At 45.4% G+C, this 19,365-nt stretch overlaps 4 protein-coding genes, 1 long non-coding RNA gene and 1 pseudogene across 7 annotated transcripts; 4 read left to right on the plus strand and 2 right to left on the minus strand.

The window, feature by feature from the left end:
* Positions 1 to 40: 40 nt before the first annotated feature.
* LOC111257389 lies at positions 41 to 1,986 on the minus strand. Of its 3 annotated transcripts, none has more exons than XR_002677802.1 (4): positions 1,850 to 1,986; positions 1,206 to 1,264; positions 849 to 984; positions 41 to 475 (listed from the first exon to the last, which is right to left on the minus strand). It is a non-coding gene; the product is annotated as an uncharacterized LOC111257389 (long non-coding RNA). The 3 variants fall into 3 exon arrangements; XR_002677801.1 differs by having other exon boundaries at positions 1,845 to 1,986; XR_002677800.1 differs by lacking the exon at positions 1,850 to 1,986 and having other exon boundaries at positions 1,206 to 1,838.
* Positions 1,987 to 2,059: 73 nt separating this feature from the next.
* LOC101780709 (probable membrane-associated kinase regulator 4) lies at positions 2,060 to 3,669 on the plus strand. Its single transcript, XM_004970444.4, has one exon. It carries the CDS (start codon positions 2,422 to 2,424, stop codon positions 3,538 to 3,540), a length of 1,119 nt encoding a protein of 372 aa, XP_004970501.1. The 5' UTR covers positions 2,060 to 2,421; the 3' UTR covers positions 3,541 to 3,669.
* A 2,696-nt stretch (positions 3,670 to 6,365) lies between these two features.
* On the minus strand, positions 6,366 to 10,184 carry LOC101781109 (ankyrin repeat-containing protein NPR4). Its single transcript, XM_004970445.3, has 4 exons — positions 10,004 to 10,184; positions 9,509 to 9,907; positions 8,214 to 8,626; positions 6,366 to 7,384 (listed from the first exon to the last, which is right to left on the minus strand). The coding sequence occupies exons 1-4, from the start codon at positions 10,023 to 10,025 to the stop codon at positions 6,551 to 6,553; spliced, it is 1,668 nt and encodes a 555-aa protein (XP_004970502.1). The 5' UTR covers positions 10,026 to 10,184; the 3' UTR covers positions 6,366 to 6,550.
* A 1,153-nt stretch (positions 10,185 to 11,337) lies between these two features.
* LOC101773695 (putative pectate lyase 21) lies at positions 11,338 to 12,767 on the plus strand. The gene is made up of 4 exons (XM_004972184.2): positions 11,338 to 11,521; positions 11,600 to 12,162; positions 12,253 to 12,321; positions 12,432 to 12,767. Exons 1-4 carry the CDS (start codon positions 11,338 to 11,340, stop codon positions 12,711 to 12,713), a joined length of 1,098 nt encoding a protein of 365 aa, XP_004972241.1. The 3' UTR covers positions 12,714 to 12,767.
* Positions 12,768 to 13,377: 610 nt separating this feature from the next.
* Positions 13,378 to 15,005, plus strand: LOC101774101 (annotated as a pseudogene).
* A 1,855-nt stretch (positions 15,006 to 16,860) lies between these two features.
* On the plus strand, positions 16,861 to 19,129 carry LOC101774507 (caffeoylshikimate esterase). The gene is made up of 9 exons (XM_012846238.2): positions 16,861 to 16,902; positions 16,988 to 17,020; positions 17,116 to 17,209; positions 17,322 to 17,354; positions 17,445 to 17,591; positions 17,689 to 17,819; positions 18,116 to 18,253; positions 18,396 to 18,494; positions 18,608 to 19,129. The coding sequence occupies exons 1-9, from the start codon at positions 16,900 to 16,902 to the stop codon at positions 18,848 to 18,850; spliced, it is 921 nt and encodes a 306-aa protein (XP_012701692.1). The 5' UTR covers positions 16,861 to 16,899; the 3' UTR covers positions 18,851 to 19,129.
* Positions 19,130 to 19,365: the final 236 nt, after the last annotated feature.

The following is a 19,365-nucleotide window of genomic DNA, read 5'->3' on the forward strand; positions in this document are numbered from 1 at the left end:
CCCCCCCCCCCCCCCCCCTTAAAATGAGGCATTTGTTCCATTCGTCTAAAATATGTTATCTTCCAAGCAACTAATTCAGTCACATCGCAGAATATGTCTGCTGTACAAAGCAATCTTGCGGGGGTTTGCGACACGTTTGTTGAGCATAGCTTAGTTCTAATGATTTCATGGTTACGCACAACAAAACAGCGAGAGATTACTGCTTAACGCCATAAGCAACACGGAGTAATCATGATCAGCAGAACCTGGAGAAACAAGCAGTCAAAACTCAGCACAAACTTTCCGTCCGTAGGTTACTAGAGAGACCCCAGAATTGCTGCGAGAACAGAAGCTTTGTGCTTCGGTTCCAAGTTTGGAGAAGCGGCAAAGAACACCTCGAGCTCTGAGAGCTTTCAGAGGCCGGGCCCTCCTTTCCAATCTCTGTATGGCGCAAAAAGAATTGGGCTCCCACCATGAAGTGTCCGGCAGCTGTGGTCTGCAACGGGAAAGAAAATTCAGTACAGGTAAAGCAGTAAAGCACCTGCAGCTTGTTAAGCAACTGTGCAAGATAAGATAAAAACTACTCTACCCTAAGTTAATCGTTTAGGCTTTGCACTGTCGTCTATCACGCGCAATGAATCTTCAGGTACAATCATGTCAGTGCAGCATGTCACTGAGCTAGTGAGAGAGAAAGGTGGTTATGGATTGCAAAGTTTGGCAGGCGTGGTGCACTGTTTCTACAATATTTCCAAGTGCTAAAAGAATTGTAGTGGCAAAGCATGACTCTTTGTCTCAAGGAAAAGAAGAGTCATTTTCAAGTTCCAACCACCAGCGACCATGTAATAGTGCCCGCAAAAGAATTCATATACCTTTAGGCCTGCAATTCAGCGGACTAACTCTTCGGGGTTGCAAACTTGGTACGGCTAAATTTCGTTAAGTAGTGTGTTAGGCACTTGATCCACACCTAACCTAGCTAGCTGACATCCCTTTCTAATTAGCTCTCACCTGAAAAAGAATACAGACCTATAAGTTGTCAATGTGTTAGGTTAGATAATAAAATCACAGGTTAGAGCTGTGCTGATGCTGCTCCTAAGATATCCAATTTGTGGAACATTGCTTAGTGCTTTAGCTGGTGCTAAGGGTACAAGGGATAGAAAACAGGTTTAGAATCATATCATAAAGTCAGTTTTACAAATTCCGAATTCGTATATAAAGATGTATCTTACCAAGAAAACAAGAAGTGTGCAGACTACTCAAGTATTTCTTCAGTAGGTTTCTGAGAAATCTGCACGAAAAATGAAATGAGTCAGCGAGTGATTAGAATCAACCATCAGCTTTTAAAAAATTGTACATAAGAAAAAAACAAGCTAGAAACCCTAAACAAGTCCACCTTAGAAACAGCACAAATTTAGACAGATTCTATAAGGCATAAAGGCCTCGATGAGAGCTAATGCACGCGCAATTGTCAATAATTATACCAAACTCCAACGAGACAAAGTTGACAATGGATCCCAGGAATGGAACGGCAGCAACAAGCAGAGCCATAGAAACAAACAGCGCCTAGCTGCGCACGCTCAGTTTGGACAGGTAGCTTAAACAGGGGGCCTAATCTCTTGCCACTGATGTCACCTTCACACTTCCAAAGGTTGACATAAAGATGAAATAAACAAATGGCACCTTGCTCCATGTTTTGAGGGCATGCGTTCTTCCTTTTAGATTTAAAATAAAACGCTTATACATGTCTAGGTCAATCATCAAACTATTCTACCTTTCAGATGAGAATTTAACCATGGAAAACTTTCTTATTTTTTTAACAAGAAGGCCTTTCAAATTTCAAGTTTCAACCCAAGTTGTCATCATGCAACCTGACCATTTGAAAAATTACTCCCAGCACTTGCTTGAAAGAATATGAAGCTTCCAAGTGCACCTGTCCAGTTAAAATGCAGACCAAGTGATGTGCAGACCCCACATATCAGTAGACATTGTAAATAACTTATCAGTAAAAGTGATCACCTCGTAAGCCTCGATCTTAATGGTTGCCTTGTAACCCTACACATCCAAACAAAACAAGTAGCTTCAGTCATGGAAAGAGGAGAAGCATGCCAAGGAACAGGTAAAATAACCTAATCACGTAAAAGCATTGCAGCCACATATAGATCAATAATAGAGAAAACAGTTACTCCGCACCACAGTACTGCATTACGTATAGCCGCGACAGAAAGAGGATTAGATGCAAACAAAAGGCGGATCATAGGGGCACAGGTGTCGGGGCCCTTGTAAGAAGTATAAGCCAATTTATAAACCTCTGTAGCTACAGGAATTCTGCTTTAAAGCATGCCAAAACTTCTTTCACTTCCTTCCTAAACGCAACCACCACCTCTGCCAAGACCAACCAAAACCAGAAAACACAACTCACCAAACACATAAGGTGAGGCAAGAACAATGGAAAAACATAGCCCCCAAAGCCATGACCAACCACTCCAAGAAGAGGACTACATAGATATGGATTTGAGCTCGGCAGCAGCAGCAGATGCGGCCACCACCACAGCAAGCTTGTTCTGCTACAGCACTCTCATGGCGACCTCCCCACAACACTCGCGAGAGTTTGAATTCCACATGCCAGCTCCACTTGACCAGTGGGAGCCCATGGCATCCCCAGCAGATGAGCTCTTCTACAAGGGCAAGTTGCTACCGCTCCATCTTCCACCACGCATTCAGATGGTTGAGAAGCTCCTGGAGAGTGCGGCTGAGAAGGGCTTACTCTCAGCGAGCACTGCCCCAGCAACACCATACCAGTCATGCAATGTATCAGCAGCAAATTCATGTTATGCCAGTGGTGAGCTCAATGCGGAGTACTACTTCCATGAGTGCATATCCGCTGGTAGTGATGCTGCTGAGGAGGCAGCAGCCTGTGAGAAGAAGCCATGGTCCAAGAAGCTCAAGTTCATCAGGCATCTCAACCTTGGTCTCAAGCTCAAGGCATCAAAAGCTTACTTGAAGACAATATTTGCCACTAAAGGAGGGAATCCAGATGACAAGCATGGTGTACCTAGAGCAGACGAGTTGTCCAATGCACAGTTCAAGACCTGGAGGAAGGACCAATTTGGCAATATCAGAAGCAACAGGTACATTGCCTCACCCATCAGCAATAGGAACACACTAGGTAGCAAGCTTAAAGAGGACGAGTGCAGCCATAGAAGATCCTTCTCCAGTGTCATTATCCGATACTCGTCATCAAACAAGCCATCCTCTGTTTCATCATCATCATGCTCTTCATCAAATTCGTCCTCGTTCTCCATTCCAAGCTCAACTGACTCTGGTGTTGGACCCGTGCTGAGGAGGAGCAGCAGTGCAAGTTCAGAGATGGACAATCCAATTCAGGGAGCAATAGCATACTGCAAGAAGTCACAGCAGCTTGCCTCAGTGAGGAAGAGTGCAAGTGATGCAGGTTTCCGGTTCATGTCATCATCAGCATCAAAAATAGCAGCAGAATCTGAAGATGCAGAGGGTATATTTGATATTAGCCGAAATATAAATGTAAATTCAATGTTTTCTCAATAATTCTGTACTCTTTTGATCTTGATATTTCTGAAGATATGATACACATTTAATGTTATAACCTTCAAAAAGTTGATGTAAGCAATTTCTGTTGAAGGACAAACAGTTCCAATATGCAACAAATATTGAAAAGTTCCCTCTCTTTTTTTAAACTAGAGAAAAATCGATGTAAGCATTTGATATGTCTGCTATGTACCAGAGAAAATTTCACCAACAAACTAAACATATATAATATTTTCTCTGATCAGTGTCTTTAGCCACATTCATGTGTTGTGACTAAAATGAAAGGTAATCTAAACAAATTCACGAGTCAGGAACACAACCTAGCACTGCAAATTGTTTATTGGTTGGTGGCATTTTGTAATGGTCAATTGGTCTTATCTATCCACATGTGTAAACAAGTTTCTTATTAAACCCTACCTGATTCCTATTTCTTGAACACATCACAGAAAATGTACTCTTCAAAGATAGGTAAATGCAGTAACTAAGCAGGATCTTGTCTTTACATTAGCTCAAAATGCCCAACTTGGACCAAAGAAGTTTTTTTTCCCTGGAAATTGGATATCATCAGTTGGCCTCCATATTAAGATATGCTATTTAGAACACAAATACCATGGCTTCATAAACCAAGGAACGTGCAAATGCTATAGCAGTGACCTTATTTAATAAGCACACAAGACACTCGTGGCCGAAAAATGAAAAAGTTCAAACATGAGAGCCTGAAAGACTACATCCCTGTCTTGCCATGGCAAACAAAAAAGGAGTATCCACAACATAGTACATATCAGAAACTTTAATTACCTGCAGGTATATGTTGGTCATCTTTAAAGCTACGAATCATCTGACAAGAAGCATCAAGGTTAACAAAAAAAATTGTGGAGGTGGGGGTAGTGGGGGCACGAGTGTCCCTTCCCACCAACACGTGCCTAAGCTTGATGGGATGCTGATATGCATTGTAAGAAACATTAAAATGCAATAAATGAATAAGCACAAAAAATTGTTACCTTTCCTCTTATTTGAGTAGAACCTTGTATAAGCTCAAACAGTTTTCAGCCTTTCTTTCTTTTCTTGTACTGGTTACAACTTACTTAATATTTTCAATTCCCCCTAGCTTAATTATCCTGAAGTATCAATCGAAATTTCATTGTGATAACAACAGCAATGTAAAAGGTTCCATCACAAGGAGTAGATCAAGGACACTAAATACAGAAGATTAATATCTAGGATAAATCTAACAGTTCCAGCTGTCTATTTCCTGAGATAACTCTGGCCATCCAGTGACTTTGAAAGTTAAGCTGGAAAATGTAGTCCAACTTGTTCACTCACCTAAGGGGACCAGGAAAGCTAAAAACCAATGGACAAGATCAGCTTCATTTCCATAATGCCAGATTTCCAACTCAGTAATTTTCCTCATTTAAGCACCTGCAATGCTAAAATTACAATGACAGATCAGATATAATTTATATCAGCATAGGCATCAAACAATTGCATTAAAGAACACTGCTTGTCAGAATCTATCCTAAATGGAAACAAAAGAAACCAAACAAGGGAGCATCACATTCCTTAGCTTCAAAGCAGAACATATACTGAAGAAATGGCTGAGTAAAGACAGGAATCCTTAAACTAAGAGAGCATGCTTACAAAAGGCAGGACAAGATTAAAGCAAAAGGTAAACAGAGTTATCCACTACATTGATGATGTTGAGCGGTGTTAGGACTGACAGCAACAAAATAGGGCCAACTTTACGCCTCCCTGCCTCCAATAGTTAGCCAGTGTTCGCGTTGTTGCTAAATCTTATGTTGTTTTGCATGACATAAGCTGCCCCTCTGCCTTTTTAGTCCTGAAAGAATTTTGAGTCTGTTTAGATTGCTGTGCCAACTTGTGCCACCGAGTCTGATTTTTCTTTTTTTTGGGAAATGCCAACTCCCAGATTAGTAAGGAAAGTAACTTGTGACAGACCAAACTAATCTTCTATCCAGTGATTGGTAACTGCACCATAGTCTACCAGAACATGTGCATCCCAGTTACCATTGTAGATTCGACAAGGTGAATATCATATACAATATCATCATGGACACAGCACACATAACTGCATATGCTCTTGCTGGCAAGGTGAGTACTACATAAGACTGAACAGGTTCCTGGAATACAGAAAGCAGAATAACAAAAACCAAAATTACATCCAGAGTGAACTTGAAAATAAGCATTTAATTTGGCCCTATAAGTTTATTGCTACATCCTACAGTTGTAGTATACAAAAATTATTATTGAAAAACGAAATAGCATAAACAAAAATTACATCCAGCGTGAGCTAGTAATCCTTAACATCAACTGGTTTACAGTAGTGATCAACAAAAGAGTCTAGCTTGAAAATAAGCACTCAATTTAGCCCAATAATTTTATTGCTACATCCTACAATTGCAGTATACAAAAAACTATTATTGAAAGACGAAATAGCATGTTAAGAACAGCCTAACTGCTTAAAAGGAACTAAAACCCCATCAAGTGTCAAGACCTGAAGTTGCATCACCGAATTAAAGGAGCAAGCTCAGAACTAGGAATGAAGTATTAGAGCACCAAGATACTTGAGACTTAGCAGCAGCATAACAAATTACACATAAGTGCACATACATTGAATGAACAAGACGATCTGTCATGCAATCTGGAAAAGGGGAGTTTTGCACATAACTTAAAGCACTTCAAGGATTAAGTAACTCTGTAGCTGGAATCTGCCCATGTCCTGTGCTTTAAAATGTAAGTAATCCTCAGAAGGATAATGTATAGAAGCACATCTTAGAAAGGAAATAATTTTTTTAACTCACGTACAATAGATTGAGCACATTTGGTGCCATCAAATTCTTCAATTGCAGGAGCCTCGCACAATGGCAAGTTCTGTGTGGTATTTTTTGTTACAAAAGAAATTGTACAATCAACAAATGATGTAAGCTACTGTATCTGTTAGTGAGTACATACTCGAACCTGGAGACAGACAAAGTCTAGACACCCTTTCTCTTTACAAGGCATATACTGGGTTCAGTTCAGTATCTGAGAGCTCAGTATTGTCATACCAGGAGCTTGAGCCACTTCTTCTTGACATCTTCTCCTTTTTTCTAATCTTCCGTATACGTTTTGATTTCACCACATAGTATGTCATTGTACCAAGTACACCAGCCATTGTGACACCACCTATCAGAGATACCAGTATTGCTGCCCACTGGAAGTGGCGGCCTAGCACAATATAGCAGGAGGCAATGAAAGAAATCGTAGTGCAAACTGAGGCTATCCACATAAGCTTGTTGATCACCTCAACAACCCTTCGTTCAGACGTGGTTTCTCCCCTGACAACTGTTATTTGAACTACGACTACCGCCAATGATGTAAATAGAGCTACAGCATTGAAGATGAAGAAAATCTTAAAGGAGGTAGCCTGAACAACAACTGCAAGTCCATTGTCGGCATTTCCACCAGGTACTGTGAATATAGCTGCAAAAGCAACTGTTGCAAACAGCACAGCAACAACAGTTACAGAGTTGGTAGCATTGTTGATGCCTTCTCTGTGCAACTTCCTGAGTTCTTTAGCAATGCCATGAACATTTTTGTTGGTTTTTCTCGTTTGCTCCAGTTGTGTGTGGACATCTTTCTTTATCTCTGTCACTGTCTTCCGCAGCTCATCTCGAGGCTGATTCAGCTCCCTAGATCTGAGTGCACCATGCTGAGTTAAAATATCCTTAATTTCGCAAGACTCTTCACATACCGGCAACCCTTCAGCTATATCATATGCAGTCTTGTGGTCTCTGGTCAGTGCATTGACATGGGTATCTGGTAGCCGCAAAAGAACACTAACTATCTGTAGAAGATAAGAAACAGAAAAAACATTAAATACAACAGAGCTTAAATAATAATAATAATTAAGTTAGGCACAAGTAAAAAAAATCTAATTAGGAAGTGGGTAATTGTTTATCCTATATCAAACAGTCTTGTAGCATAGTGGTTGCAACGCTCTAGTAGCATCTCCAAAGCCTGGGGTCACGGTCTTTTCCCCACTGGTCGAGTTATTTTTTTTATGTATGTTAAGGTAAAATAAGGTTCTTTTGAAATATTTCCACAATATGATTAACAAACTAGTGAGACTCTACTCTAGAGCACAAATTAGCACAAGATGTTACTTAGTGCAGACTAGAAAGTATTTGCACATTTCGTGCTAGACAATCTGATCGAATTTTGTTCTGATGTATTTCTTTGTTTGATAAATCCACCTGAAAGTAAAGCACTGACGTTTTAGGTCACTTTTGAAAGAAGGGATAAAGAGAGGTCATTGCCTCATTGGGAATTGGACTTGATATAATTCAAATTTCAATGCCAATTTTCCCAATAGAGAAGTAAACCCTAAGTCCATAATTTAAAGCAGATCATTTAGCAGTGAGGTATAAGGAGCATGTAAGTTATTTTGTTCTCTAGATATGCACTAAACTTTATACCTGGCCTAATCTGAGTCGTTATTTTATTCATGGAATTTCTTTAAGACTGGAAGAAGAATGTCGATGCATGTGGAATGATGCATATACGTGTCTTAACATGAAAGGAGAGAGCAATGATCACCGAGAGGGATTATGAGCAGCTATCAACAGATACATGCACATTGCAGATGTAACATCAATTTAAAAAGTTTGTAATACCTCTGCTCGCTTTTTTCTTGTTGCGACATGCAAAGCCGTGTTCCCATTTTTATCTGGCAGCATTACAATTGCTGGATCAGCATCCACTAAGGCTCTAAGAACATCACAGCTTGTTCCCTTTACGGCCATATGAAGAGCAGTTTGACCTTTCTTGTCATTTCTTCTTGCTAGCTGAGGATCTTTCTCAAGTAATGCTTTGACAATTCCAACATGTCCCTGTCGAGCAGCGAAATGTAAGGCATTTTTTCCATTGTCTCTGGCCATTTCCACCAATCCAAAGTCATCTTGTTCCAACAACAGTTCAACAACTTCGATATGGCCCCTCATAGCTGCTGATATAAGCGGGGTAGTATTTCCAGGACCAAATGTCTTGGCAAGCATCCTGTCATGAAGTAACATTTCCTGCACAACAGCTGATAAGAAAGTACTCCTAGGCGTTAGGATATTTTGCTCCCTGTTAAATGTTAATATAACAAACAGGAACAGCTGAAATAAAGATACTTTTTAGAGTAAGTCAATGCATATGGATTGTATAATCCCAAATTTCCCTTGATATAAGCGAATAGGTTATGTTAGCTTCACAAGTACCATGTGCAAAATTAGTATGAACGGATTTGTCAAACTATCCATAATCTACTGAACACATCAAAGGGCCACACTTTGATTTGGCTATGTCCCCATGCAGCTAAGAACATTTCCTACCATACCAAAAGTCCCAATTCCAGATCGCTCACACATAAAATTTAACACGCCAAACTATTCTATAGTAATCTGCCCTCAAAAGTGCATCCCATTTTGCACAGTGATTCTATCTGAATTCTAGAGTATAAGGGTCTTTGAAGAGAAACAGTTTGTACATCTCCCACAAGTGCACACACAATGGGAGACTGAGCTCATAGATTAACAAGGGGCCTAGTTTCTGAGAGCTATTAATTGCAGATGATGGATAAATGAACAAATAATCATAGCAGAATTCTGTACAAACAGAGAGAACTATACAACTGTTATGGATCTCTATTTTGCATCATAGTCTGTTGCCTAGTAAGTTAATAAAAAATATATATTCTCACCAGTACTGTGTGTTATGTGCATATCCCTACAATGAAAGTTACCAAATCGGCACACGCACTATGCAACTACTCTTATTTGGTTCAAACTGAGATGAGGATTGGGTGCTAAAGTGACACTACCCACAAGTCCACAACCAGACAAGCAACAGGGAGCTCGATGCTCCAAATTGCACTAAACAGATAAGAGATACGCGAATTATAACAGAGAACTCAACAGCAACTCACCACGACGCCCTTCCCTCGCCGCGACGTGCAGCGCGTCGTAACCCGACCTATTCTTTGCCGCCAGCCCCTCGGCGTCCAGGTGCCGGAGCAGCTCCACCACCACCTCGAGGTGCCCCCTCTCCGCCGCGGCGACGAGCGGCGTCTCCCCGGCCTCGTTCGGCTCCGCGGCCACCGCGCGCCGCGCCGCCTCGAGCTCCTCCGGCCCCTCCTCCGTCGCCACGGCCGCCGCGGCCTCGCGCAGCGCCCGCCGCAGTGCCGCGGCGTCCCCGCCCCGCGCCGCCACGTGGAGGTCGGTGTCGTTGTGCCGCCCCGTCACCTGCCGCACGTACCGCCCCCGCTTCCCGCTCCCCGAAACAGACATCACCTTCGCGGGGCGAGCACCAGACGCGCCACCATCCTCTGCACCCAAAAAAAAAAACAATCAGCGCCATGCCACGCCAGAAGCTAAGCATCGAACATTTGATCGACCACCACTCCGTCGCCCGCCGGACTTACCCTCGTGGATCTCGAGCGACATCGCGAGAGGCGGAATTGGGGGGGCCCGTGGCGTGAAAGGGTTTCCAAGGTAGGGTTTGGGCGAGGCCGCGCTTTAAGAGGAGTGAGCGACCGCGACCCACGCAGCGGGCGGCGGCGGCGTCAAGGAGGAAGGCGAGAGGAAGGGGGCGTGGGGGAGGAGAAGGACGAGACGGTAACGTCTCCTTGGCGCTTGTGGAGCTTTTGCCGGGGAGGATTTGGTGGGGTTCGGACGCGCGGGAGCAGATGGGAAACTGGGGGACCCGTGGGGCCCGCCGGTCAGCGAGCCCGGGAGCGGAGCGGCACGTGGTGGGGGAGTGCGAAGGCACGAAGCAGCGTGGCTTCAGCGAGTGCGAGTGCGAGTGCGCTTTCGCTTGGAACGTCGACGTCACGAGAGTCCAAGAGGATGAGTCCAAGACGAAGAGAGTGAGGCCTGGTTTGCTTATTTTTAAATAAGTGTCATATCAATGTTTAGATACTAATTAGGAGTATTAAACGTAGATTATTTACAAAATCCATTACATAAGTGGAGGCTAAACGGCGAGACGAATCTATTAAGCCTAATTAGTCCATGATTTGACAACGTGTTGCTACAGTAAACATTTGCTAATGATAGATTAATTAGGCTTAATAGGTTCGTCTCGCTGTTTAGCCTCTACTTGTGTAATGGGTTTTGTAAATAGCCTACATTTAATACTCCTAATTAGTATACAAACATTGATGTAACACTTGCTTAAAAATAAGCAAAGAAACCAAACGTGCCTGAGACTGCCGACGTGGAGGAGACTAGAGTTTGTCACGTCCCCCGTCACACTCATACCCGGGAGTTATGGGCTCGAGGCACGTTCCGTTTTGTTTTATACGATGGCGACCACCATGCCGTCCTTATAACAATAGTTAATCGTAATCGGCGATAGTTTAGTGTGCGTCAGAGTCTCCGAGACGCTGATCGATGGATGGTTGTACTTGTACCCGGGTGGCCAGTCTGTGACTGTCCACCGAGACGTAAGATGTTGACTGGCAGGTCCTGGGTACAGATCTGATCATTGATATAGTACTGTAGATCATAAAAAAGTACAAACCTCAGAAAAAGCTTGCACGCTCGAAAAAAAATAACGGGGTAGTTTTAAGAAAGTACTATTAATTACCTTCAGGTGGAATAAAATGGCTTATTGGGCCGGCCCGGAACGCCTGCGCCACTCAAGCGGAACGGCCCAAGCAATTAAGTCGAACAGCAGCAACCGTACGTTTCACCCTGCTGCGCGCCATCAACAAATACCGCACCCCTGTTCGTCCCTTGTCCATCTTCCATCGCCATGGCGCCTCCTCCCTCCGACGGACAGCTCCGGAGCGAGCCGACCATGGAGGACGCGAGGTCCCTTCTCCCGTACACCACCGTGGACTCCTCGCTGCGCGCCCTGGCCGGGCAGGCCGAGGGCTTCGGCCGGCACGCCATCGGCGGCCTCCACGGCGACGTCTACCATGTCACGACCCTCGAAGGTAGTAATGCCCCTCGCTTATCCATCCTGACCTACAGACAAGTTGCCGCACCACACTGCCAAAACGAATTTTCCTCAGATGACGGGCCGGGCTCGCTCCGGGAGGGGTGCCGGAGGCACGAGCCGCTGTGGATTGTCTTCGACGTGTCCGGCACCATCCACCTCTCCTCGGGCGTGCGGGTGTCCTCCTACAAGACCCTGGACGGGCGCGGGCGGCGCGTGAGGCTGTCCGGCGCGGGCCTGGAGCTCCGGCGGTGCGAGCACGTGATCGTGTGCGCGCTGGAGGTCGAGGGCGGGCGCGGGCACGACGCCGACGCGGTGCAGATCAAGCCCCGGTCCCGGCACGTGTGGGTCGACCGCTGCAGCCTGCGCGACTTCGCGGACGGCCTCGTGGACGTCACCGGCGGCAGCACGGACGTGACCGTCTCGCGCTGCCACCTCGCGTCGCACGACAAGGCCGTGCTCGTCGGGGCCAGCAGCGCCCACGTCGAGGACCGCCGCATCCGGGTCACCATCCACCACTGCTTCTTCGACGGCACCCGGCAGAGGCACCCGCGCGTCAGGTTCGGCAGGGTGCACCTCTACAACAACTACACCAGGGGATGGGGCATCTACGCTGTCTGTGCCAGCGTCGAGGCACAGGTTAACACTGAGCATTTTGCTTGTTCATAGACCATAGCTGTACCTTTATTCCTCTCATAACCGTGTACCATCTCGAGCTGCATGCCACAGATTATCTCCCAGTGCAACATTTACGAGGCAGAAAGGAAGAAGGAAGTCTTCAGGTACATGGAAGAACAGGTAATTCTATTCCTTCAGTACCGCCCCCCCCCCCCCCCCCCCAACCCCCCCTTGACTGGTTATTTTACCTTGAAGGAACTGAACAACCTTTGAATTGGTTATGGATGCAGGCAGCAGACAGCGATCAAAGCTCAAGCGGGCACATCCGGTCCGAAGGCGACCTGTTCCTGAATGGCGCGCAGCAGTGCGCTGCCGATGCTTCAGATGCTCCAGGAGATGAGCTGTGGGACTTCAAGGTCCAGGACTTTTACCAATCGTGTTCGGTTCAGCCCACGTCGATGGCGCTCAAGATGCTCCTGCAGTGCTGCACCGGCTGGCAGCCGGTTCCGCTTCCGGCAGATGTTTCTTCTTCCACACAAGATGATGTTGACCCTGCTGATCCTGCAGCCTGAGATATGAACCATGCAATACTCTACTTCAATAAAAGTCATTATATTAATAGCATATCCACAGCACCATACTACTCACTGTAATACCACATCTGAATCTTGTGTGCATTGCATTTCTTTTTCCACCAAATCAGTGGATCGAGTTTTCTTCCCATTGGAAGTTTGGAACAAGATCAGCACGAAGGAAACCGAGAATAATAGTGCTACCTGATTTCGACCAATTGTGTCAGACCGTTCACAGAGATTCTGTATGCAAGTGGTTTTTCAAGCTGCCGAGGGTTTGGTTTGGCAAGTTGCAGTTTTAAACACAAAACAGTTGTTTCATCGGCACACTGCTATACAAAACCCCGTCACTTTCCATTGGCTTGATTCGGATTGAATAATCTGCTAAAGGGATTTAGAGTTAAGAACCCTCAGGTTCCTTAATCCTAAAGATTCATTATATGTGCTAGTTACTGATTTCTTTGTTCAAGGAGCGGTATATATATTCTATGTACTGGCGCCCTTCATGCTAAGTTCACTAGCCATAAAGACATTTCGAGGACAGCCAATTAGTCATGGTACGTTCAGGAACATCCTACCTTGATGATTTCATATTAGTTTACCTCTTATGATCCAAGTTGAACTGTCGACCCTGATTTGTCATTTCTTCAGGATCAGCACAGTGATGATATTAAGTATGAAGAAGTCGGTTCGTTTTATTCAGTGCACTGACCATGGTCGCCTTATCATTTGATCACTTTCTCTGAGACCTTCACTTTCTGCAGGAATTTATCGTAAACTGCCGGGGCAACAAGCTGTTCACTTGCAGATGGACACCGCTGAATTTTCAGCCCAAAACTTTGATCTTCATCTGCCATGGTACTACTATCCTCAACTCGTCTCTGTATAACCAGTTCCCAGCACAAAATCAGACACACTACTGCAGTTCTTGATTTCTCTTCTGCAGGAGTTGCAGCAGAGTGCAGCATATCAATGAGAGGTATCACTAGTGTCCTCTAGTTCTGTTGACTTGGCTGGAGTTTTTGAACAGCAGATGTGGATGAAATATATTAGGAAGTAACAAGCTGCACAAAAACATTCAGATGCCGCAGCTCGGTTGGTGCGGGCTGGATACGGTGTTTATGGGATAGATCATGAAGGCCATGGCAGATCATCAGGACGGAGGTGCTACATACCAAACTTCAGTGACATCGTCACAGACTGCTCCAACTATTTCATGAGTATTTGTGGTACGAATTGAATGGCATTGTTTCATTGACTGGACACCCAAACTAAAAATACGCATTCTGAACCATGACAGCACCTGATTTCAGAGAAGCCGGAGAACAGGGGGGAAGAAGAGGTTCCTTTACGGCATCTCTATGGGCGGAAGTGTGGCTCTTCTCCTCCAAAGGAAGTCTCCAGACTACTGGGATGGCGCCATCTTGCTTGCTCCTATGTGCAAGGTCTGGGCATAGCACGATGAAATGCTTGCTTTCAGCTTCCCTCTCAAGCCTACCTGCGGTACTGGACTCGTTCTGCACCATCCGAGTGCTTTTATTTAAGCAGTTAATCCGACAGTTCCTGTTTTCTGATCATATGATGTCAGGTCTCTGATGACATGAAGCCTCACCCAATAGTTGTCAGCGCTCTTACGATGATTTGTGCTGTTGCGCCTAGTTGGAGGATCATACCCACACCTGACATCATTGACAAAGTCTGCAAAGATCCAGAGATGAGAAAAGAGGTTAAGATACAGATTATATATTTAGACAAAGTAGAAAGTGAGGATAACATGTACTGAACCAGCAATTACAAAATTACAATTGACCTCATATTTAGTACTAGTTTTTTTTTGTTTTCTTTTCTATCTATGTACAGGTCAGTTCCAATCCATATATATACAGAGGAAAGCTCCCCCTGACGACTTGTCATGAAGTTCTGATGGTCAGCCTAGACATTGAGAAGAACTTGAATCAGGCAATTCCCTTTCGCTCTCTTCCTTGTTCGGAAACTACTGTTTGAAAATCGAAAGCATGCTAAACACTTTCAGTTATTCAGGTGACAATGCCATTCCTGGTCCTGCACGGTGGAGACGACATCGTGACTGATCCTTCCGTCAGCCAGCTGTTGCTCGAGAAAGCATCAAGCAGGGACAAAAACTTCAAGCTCTACCCTGGGATGTGGCATGCACTGACAGCTGAATTCCCTGATGACGTTGAGCGCGTGTACTCTGACATTATCACTTGGCTAGAGGAAAGGGCGACTTGTACAGCCAATGGTTCAGAAATGTGTAGCACATCAAGTGTCTAAAAGATGCTAAATATGTCGTGACAGATATGTCGTGTGGGGTTCACTTGCCACTTTGTACCAAATAATGCAACGTTTAAGGATGGTGTGCAGTTCAGTATTTTTATCTCTCTATCAATTCAACTAGCAAATAGGATCTCATAACAGAAATCGAATTAATCATCCAAGGAAAATCAGTTCACATCTTTGGGACATTTCCTGTTAAGGGTTCTGTACGCATTAACTTTGACCTTCCTGATGGATAGCGATCAACCGAACCAAAATCCTTGACTTGTAATGGGATTCTACACTATCACATCCACAATAACCAAACTCCTCTTGCTAGGAAGCATAAAAACTAAACAAAATTGAGGAAATTTGTTCTGTTTGCAGGTGAAGAGCCACCAGAAATCAGCATTCAGCAGATCCATCCACAAGGGAAGTCTGGGCTACAGAACAAGTACTGAAGCTGAAGGGAGGGCCGCGTTACGGAGGCGAGGAAGAAATCACTAGCTGTCGGTGATCTCCTCCTCGACAGGGATTTAAATGAAAGATATTGGATCGCGACTATTAATCGCGATCCATTTTAGGGGGGTTATTGTAAATATTCGGATCGCGATTATTAAACGCGATCCAAACGAGGGGTTAATTTGTAAAAAGGCGCTCGCCGGCCGCCGATACCCGACGTGGATGGGGAGCCCGCCGGAGTTTCGCCGGCCAGCTCTACACCATTCTTATTCGCCGACAGACCGCTGCTCCGATTCCTCCGAATTTGTAGTCGCCAAGAGGAGAAGAAGCTGGCGCCGACTAATCCGATTCCGCCATGGGTGTCGTCACCGGCGCAGCGCTCAAGCGAAGCGGAGGAGATCGAAGAATTAGAAAGAAGCGCCGATCGAATCAACCATGAGCAGGTCTTCTGCAGCATCATATCTGTCGTCCCCACCAAGGACAGCGCCCGCGCACAGATCCTCTCCACCCCGTGGCGGCGGGAGGCTCGTGGCACAAGCATAGCACAACTGCATAAGTGAGGCCGGCCGTCGTCTCCCGCATCCCCTCTGGCGAGCGCGAGGGCGTCACCGTCACCCACTGTTTTCTCGTACTTCGCACTCTCCGTACCTGCGACTCCCGACCTTTGCATCATTTTGGACGGCTGTCTCCAGTACCCCGCGCCGTCGACAATCTCCAGAGCTTGTCTTCTACTGCCCTGCCCTTGGGCTCTGGCTTCCCCAAGGCCGCTGATGCCGCCTTCCACAAAAGCGGCTTCCTGTTCATCCACCGAATTGTCAGATTCGCAAGCTGCCGATTCCCAGACGAAGCTGCCCGTTAGATCCACTTCCCCAGCCTCCATCACCTCACACTTGGATTGGTCACCATCTCGGAGGAATCCGTGCACGACATGCTCGGCTGTTGCCCTGCTCTGAACAGCTTGATGGCACGCGCTGACGGCTGAACTGCCTGACCATGTCAAAAGTCTAAGAGATGCTCGCCAGTATCCGAAATACTTGTTTGAATCACATCTGAAATCACCTTTTCCAATTCACACTTGACGATGTTGAAGATCACAAACATGCGACACCTGTTCCTGTCTACCATTTCCCAGTGCACATGTCAAATTTATCTTCTCCTACCTGGGAAGCTCCCTCCATCGCTCTCACCCATCTGAGTTTGATTGGTTCCTATAAGACGTTCGCCAGACGATTTTTCTGCAAAGGAGGCATGAGGAGAAAATTACACTTTTCCTTAGTGCTGAAGACTGATTTTTCTCTGACATCTGAAGACCAGTCCTCGTCGCAATGTGCTGTTAACGAATTGTCTTCAGGCAGGTGCAGTATATATATGATGCAGCACCTCTTGTGACCTGTGCTCTTGTGCTCACTAATCGGTTGGATATAGTCATACAGCGTTCAGAAAAATTCTAATGGTATATTCCGAAACAATCTGCCCTGTTTCTTCAGGTTTGTTTGTCTCGTGTGACTCTTAGTAATTGGTTTTCTGATTTTCTGCAGGCTCAGTACAGAGATAATATCAAGTATGAAGAGGTTGGTTATGCTGCAATTCTGTCGGCCAGATACTTTCTTTTGATTATATTGCTGTACTAGCTAACACGACGCATTGCTGCCTGATTTTTGAACAGGACTTCGTTGTGAATTCACGAGGAAACAGGCTCTTCACCTGCAGATGGACGCCAAAGGCATTGGAGCCCAGAGCTCTGATCTTTATCTGCCATGGTACCAACTACCAACGTCTTCTCCTTGCAATTCTTCACTCTGTCTATCGGTTATGCCTTGATAAAATGACTAAAAAAAGGCGAATCTTCTTGTCTTGGATCAAATTTGCTAGGATATGGAGCTGAGTGCAGCATATCGATGGGAGGTACGACCCCTCAGTATCATAATTTCTTCTGTTCATCAGTGAAAACCATGAGCTACTGGCATGATACTCCCAAACTTGCTTAAAATACAGATACCGCTGCTCGATTAGTACACTCCGAATTTGCTGTTTACGGAATCGACCATGAGGGCCACGGTAAATCTTCAGGATCAAAAGGCTACATATCGAGCTTCAGCAATGTCGTCAAGGACTGTTCTGACCATTTCAAGAGTGTCTGCGGTGAGGACGAAGCTGTAAATCCCAGTTGTTATAACAGCATCGGATCTCCATTGTTGCTTGTTGATTAACTTGCATAGGCACTTTGCATTTTTTTCAGAGAAGCAGGAGAACAGGTCAAAGAAGAGGTTCCTCTACGGCTTCTCCATGGGAGGAACCGTGGTGCTTCAGCTCCACAGGAAGGATCCTCTCTACTGGGATGGTGCCGTGCTGCTTGCTCCTATGTGCAAGGTCCTTATCTCAACTGAATTCCACAACAGAAAGAACACGCCTCTATCTGCATAATTCATGCTACCATTTCATTTTTTCTTCTTGTTTTTTTATGAAATCATTTCATTTCTTCTTGTCAAGAGTCAAATGGTCTTGAGCCTCATGCCTAGATTTTCCTTTATTCTGACTATAGACGGTTGTCTTGCTGTTTATTTCTGTGGGATTCTTCCTTAGCACGAGTAGCCCCACGTGTAGTTCTGAATATTCTTATAAGAATGGTTTGCTTTCGTTGACACTTTATTGTCACATGATATCAGATCTTTGACGACATGCGTCCTCACCCGATCGTCGTCAGCGCACTGAAGATGATCAGCGCCGTTGCGCCTAGCTGGAGAGTCATCCCTGCCACGGACATGATCGACAAAGTCTGCAAAGATCCCCAGTTCAAGAAAGAGGTAATTATCCTTTTGTTATAAACTATGAAGAAGAAAGAGAATGAACCGACTCAGAAAATAAAGCTTGTATCAAACATGCTATTGTTAGTTGATGCAGACGTGTATTCAGTCAGTGCTACTCCGTGTCTGAATTCTTGTGCAGATCCGTTCCAACCCGTACATGTACAAGGGAAACCTGTCGCTGCAGACAGGCAGTGAGCTCCTCACTGTCAGCCTAGACGTCGAGAAGAATCTGCATGAGGTGATTGCAGCGTTGAAAACACGTGAATTCCCCCGTTTATCATGGGATTCCTGCCACATTTTAACCATCCAACATCCAACGAGATATCTCACAAATGATTGCGCTGCTGGCAGGTATCGTTGCCGTTTTTGGTCCTGCACGGCACCGACGACGTCGTAGCCGATCCTTACGGGAGCAAGCTGCTGCACGAGAGGGCGTCGAGCAGGGACAAGACCCTGAAGCTGTACCCCGGGATGTGGCACGTGCTCATGGGTGAACGGCCGGAGGACGTGGAGCGCGTCTTCGCCGACGTGATCTCGTGGCTCGAGGGTAGGGTCGGCGCCACCGTCCCCGGCAGCAAGACGAGAGCGTCATGAGCTATAGAAGACAGGTTGTGAACAAATACGTGATGCGTGTATTAAGCCTTTAATTTCAAGCATTTTTTGAACACTAGATATTCTCTCCTTCTGCTCAAATACTCGGTAGCTGTTTCGAGAATTGCCTGCGCAACGCATTTCACATCATGGGGTTGCAACATCCGGCTGTTCCTCTGTATTAGCCTTTTTCAACTCTTTAATAGTACGCGGCGGCGTTTAGATGGTAAAGATGCTCTGATAAATATGATGATCGATCAGTAAAGCAAATAGCGCAATGCATTTTGTTTACACCAAATCTGTGGATCACGTCATGTTGGCTAGTTGCAGACTTGCAGACATGTTGGCTATAGCCTATGGCTAGTTGCAGTTGCAGATATGATCGCAGTCGCAGGCATGTCTAGGGCCTTGTTTGCTCAACGGCACACAGATATACAGACAGGCAAGCGGGTTGTGTGCCCGCAGGCCGCAGCCGCAGCCCGCTTGTTTTGAGGCGAAGCCGGCGTCGCCCAGAGCCG

The sequence above is a fragment of the Setaria italica genome, chromosome V, assembly GCF_000263155.2.
Source record: "Setaria italica strain Yugu1 chromosome V, Setaria_italica_v2.0, whole genome shotgun sequence".
In the NCBI taxonomy this organism is placed as follows: domain Eukaryota; kingdom Viridiplantae; phylum Streptophyta; class Magnoliopsida; order Poales; family Poaceae; genus Setaria; species Setaria italica.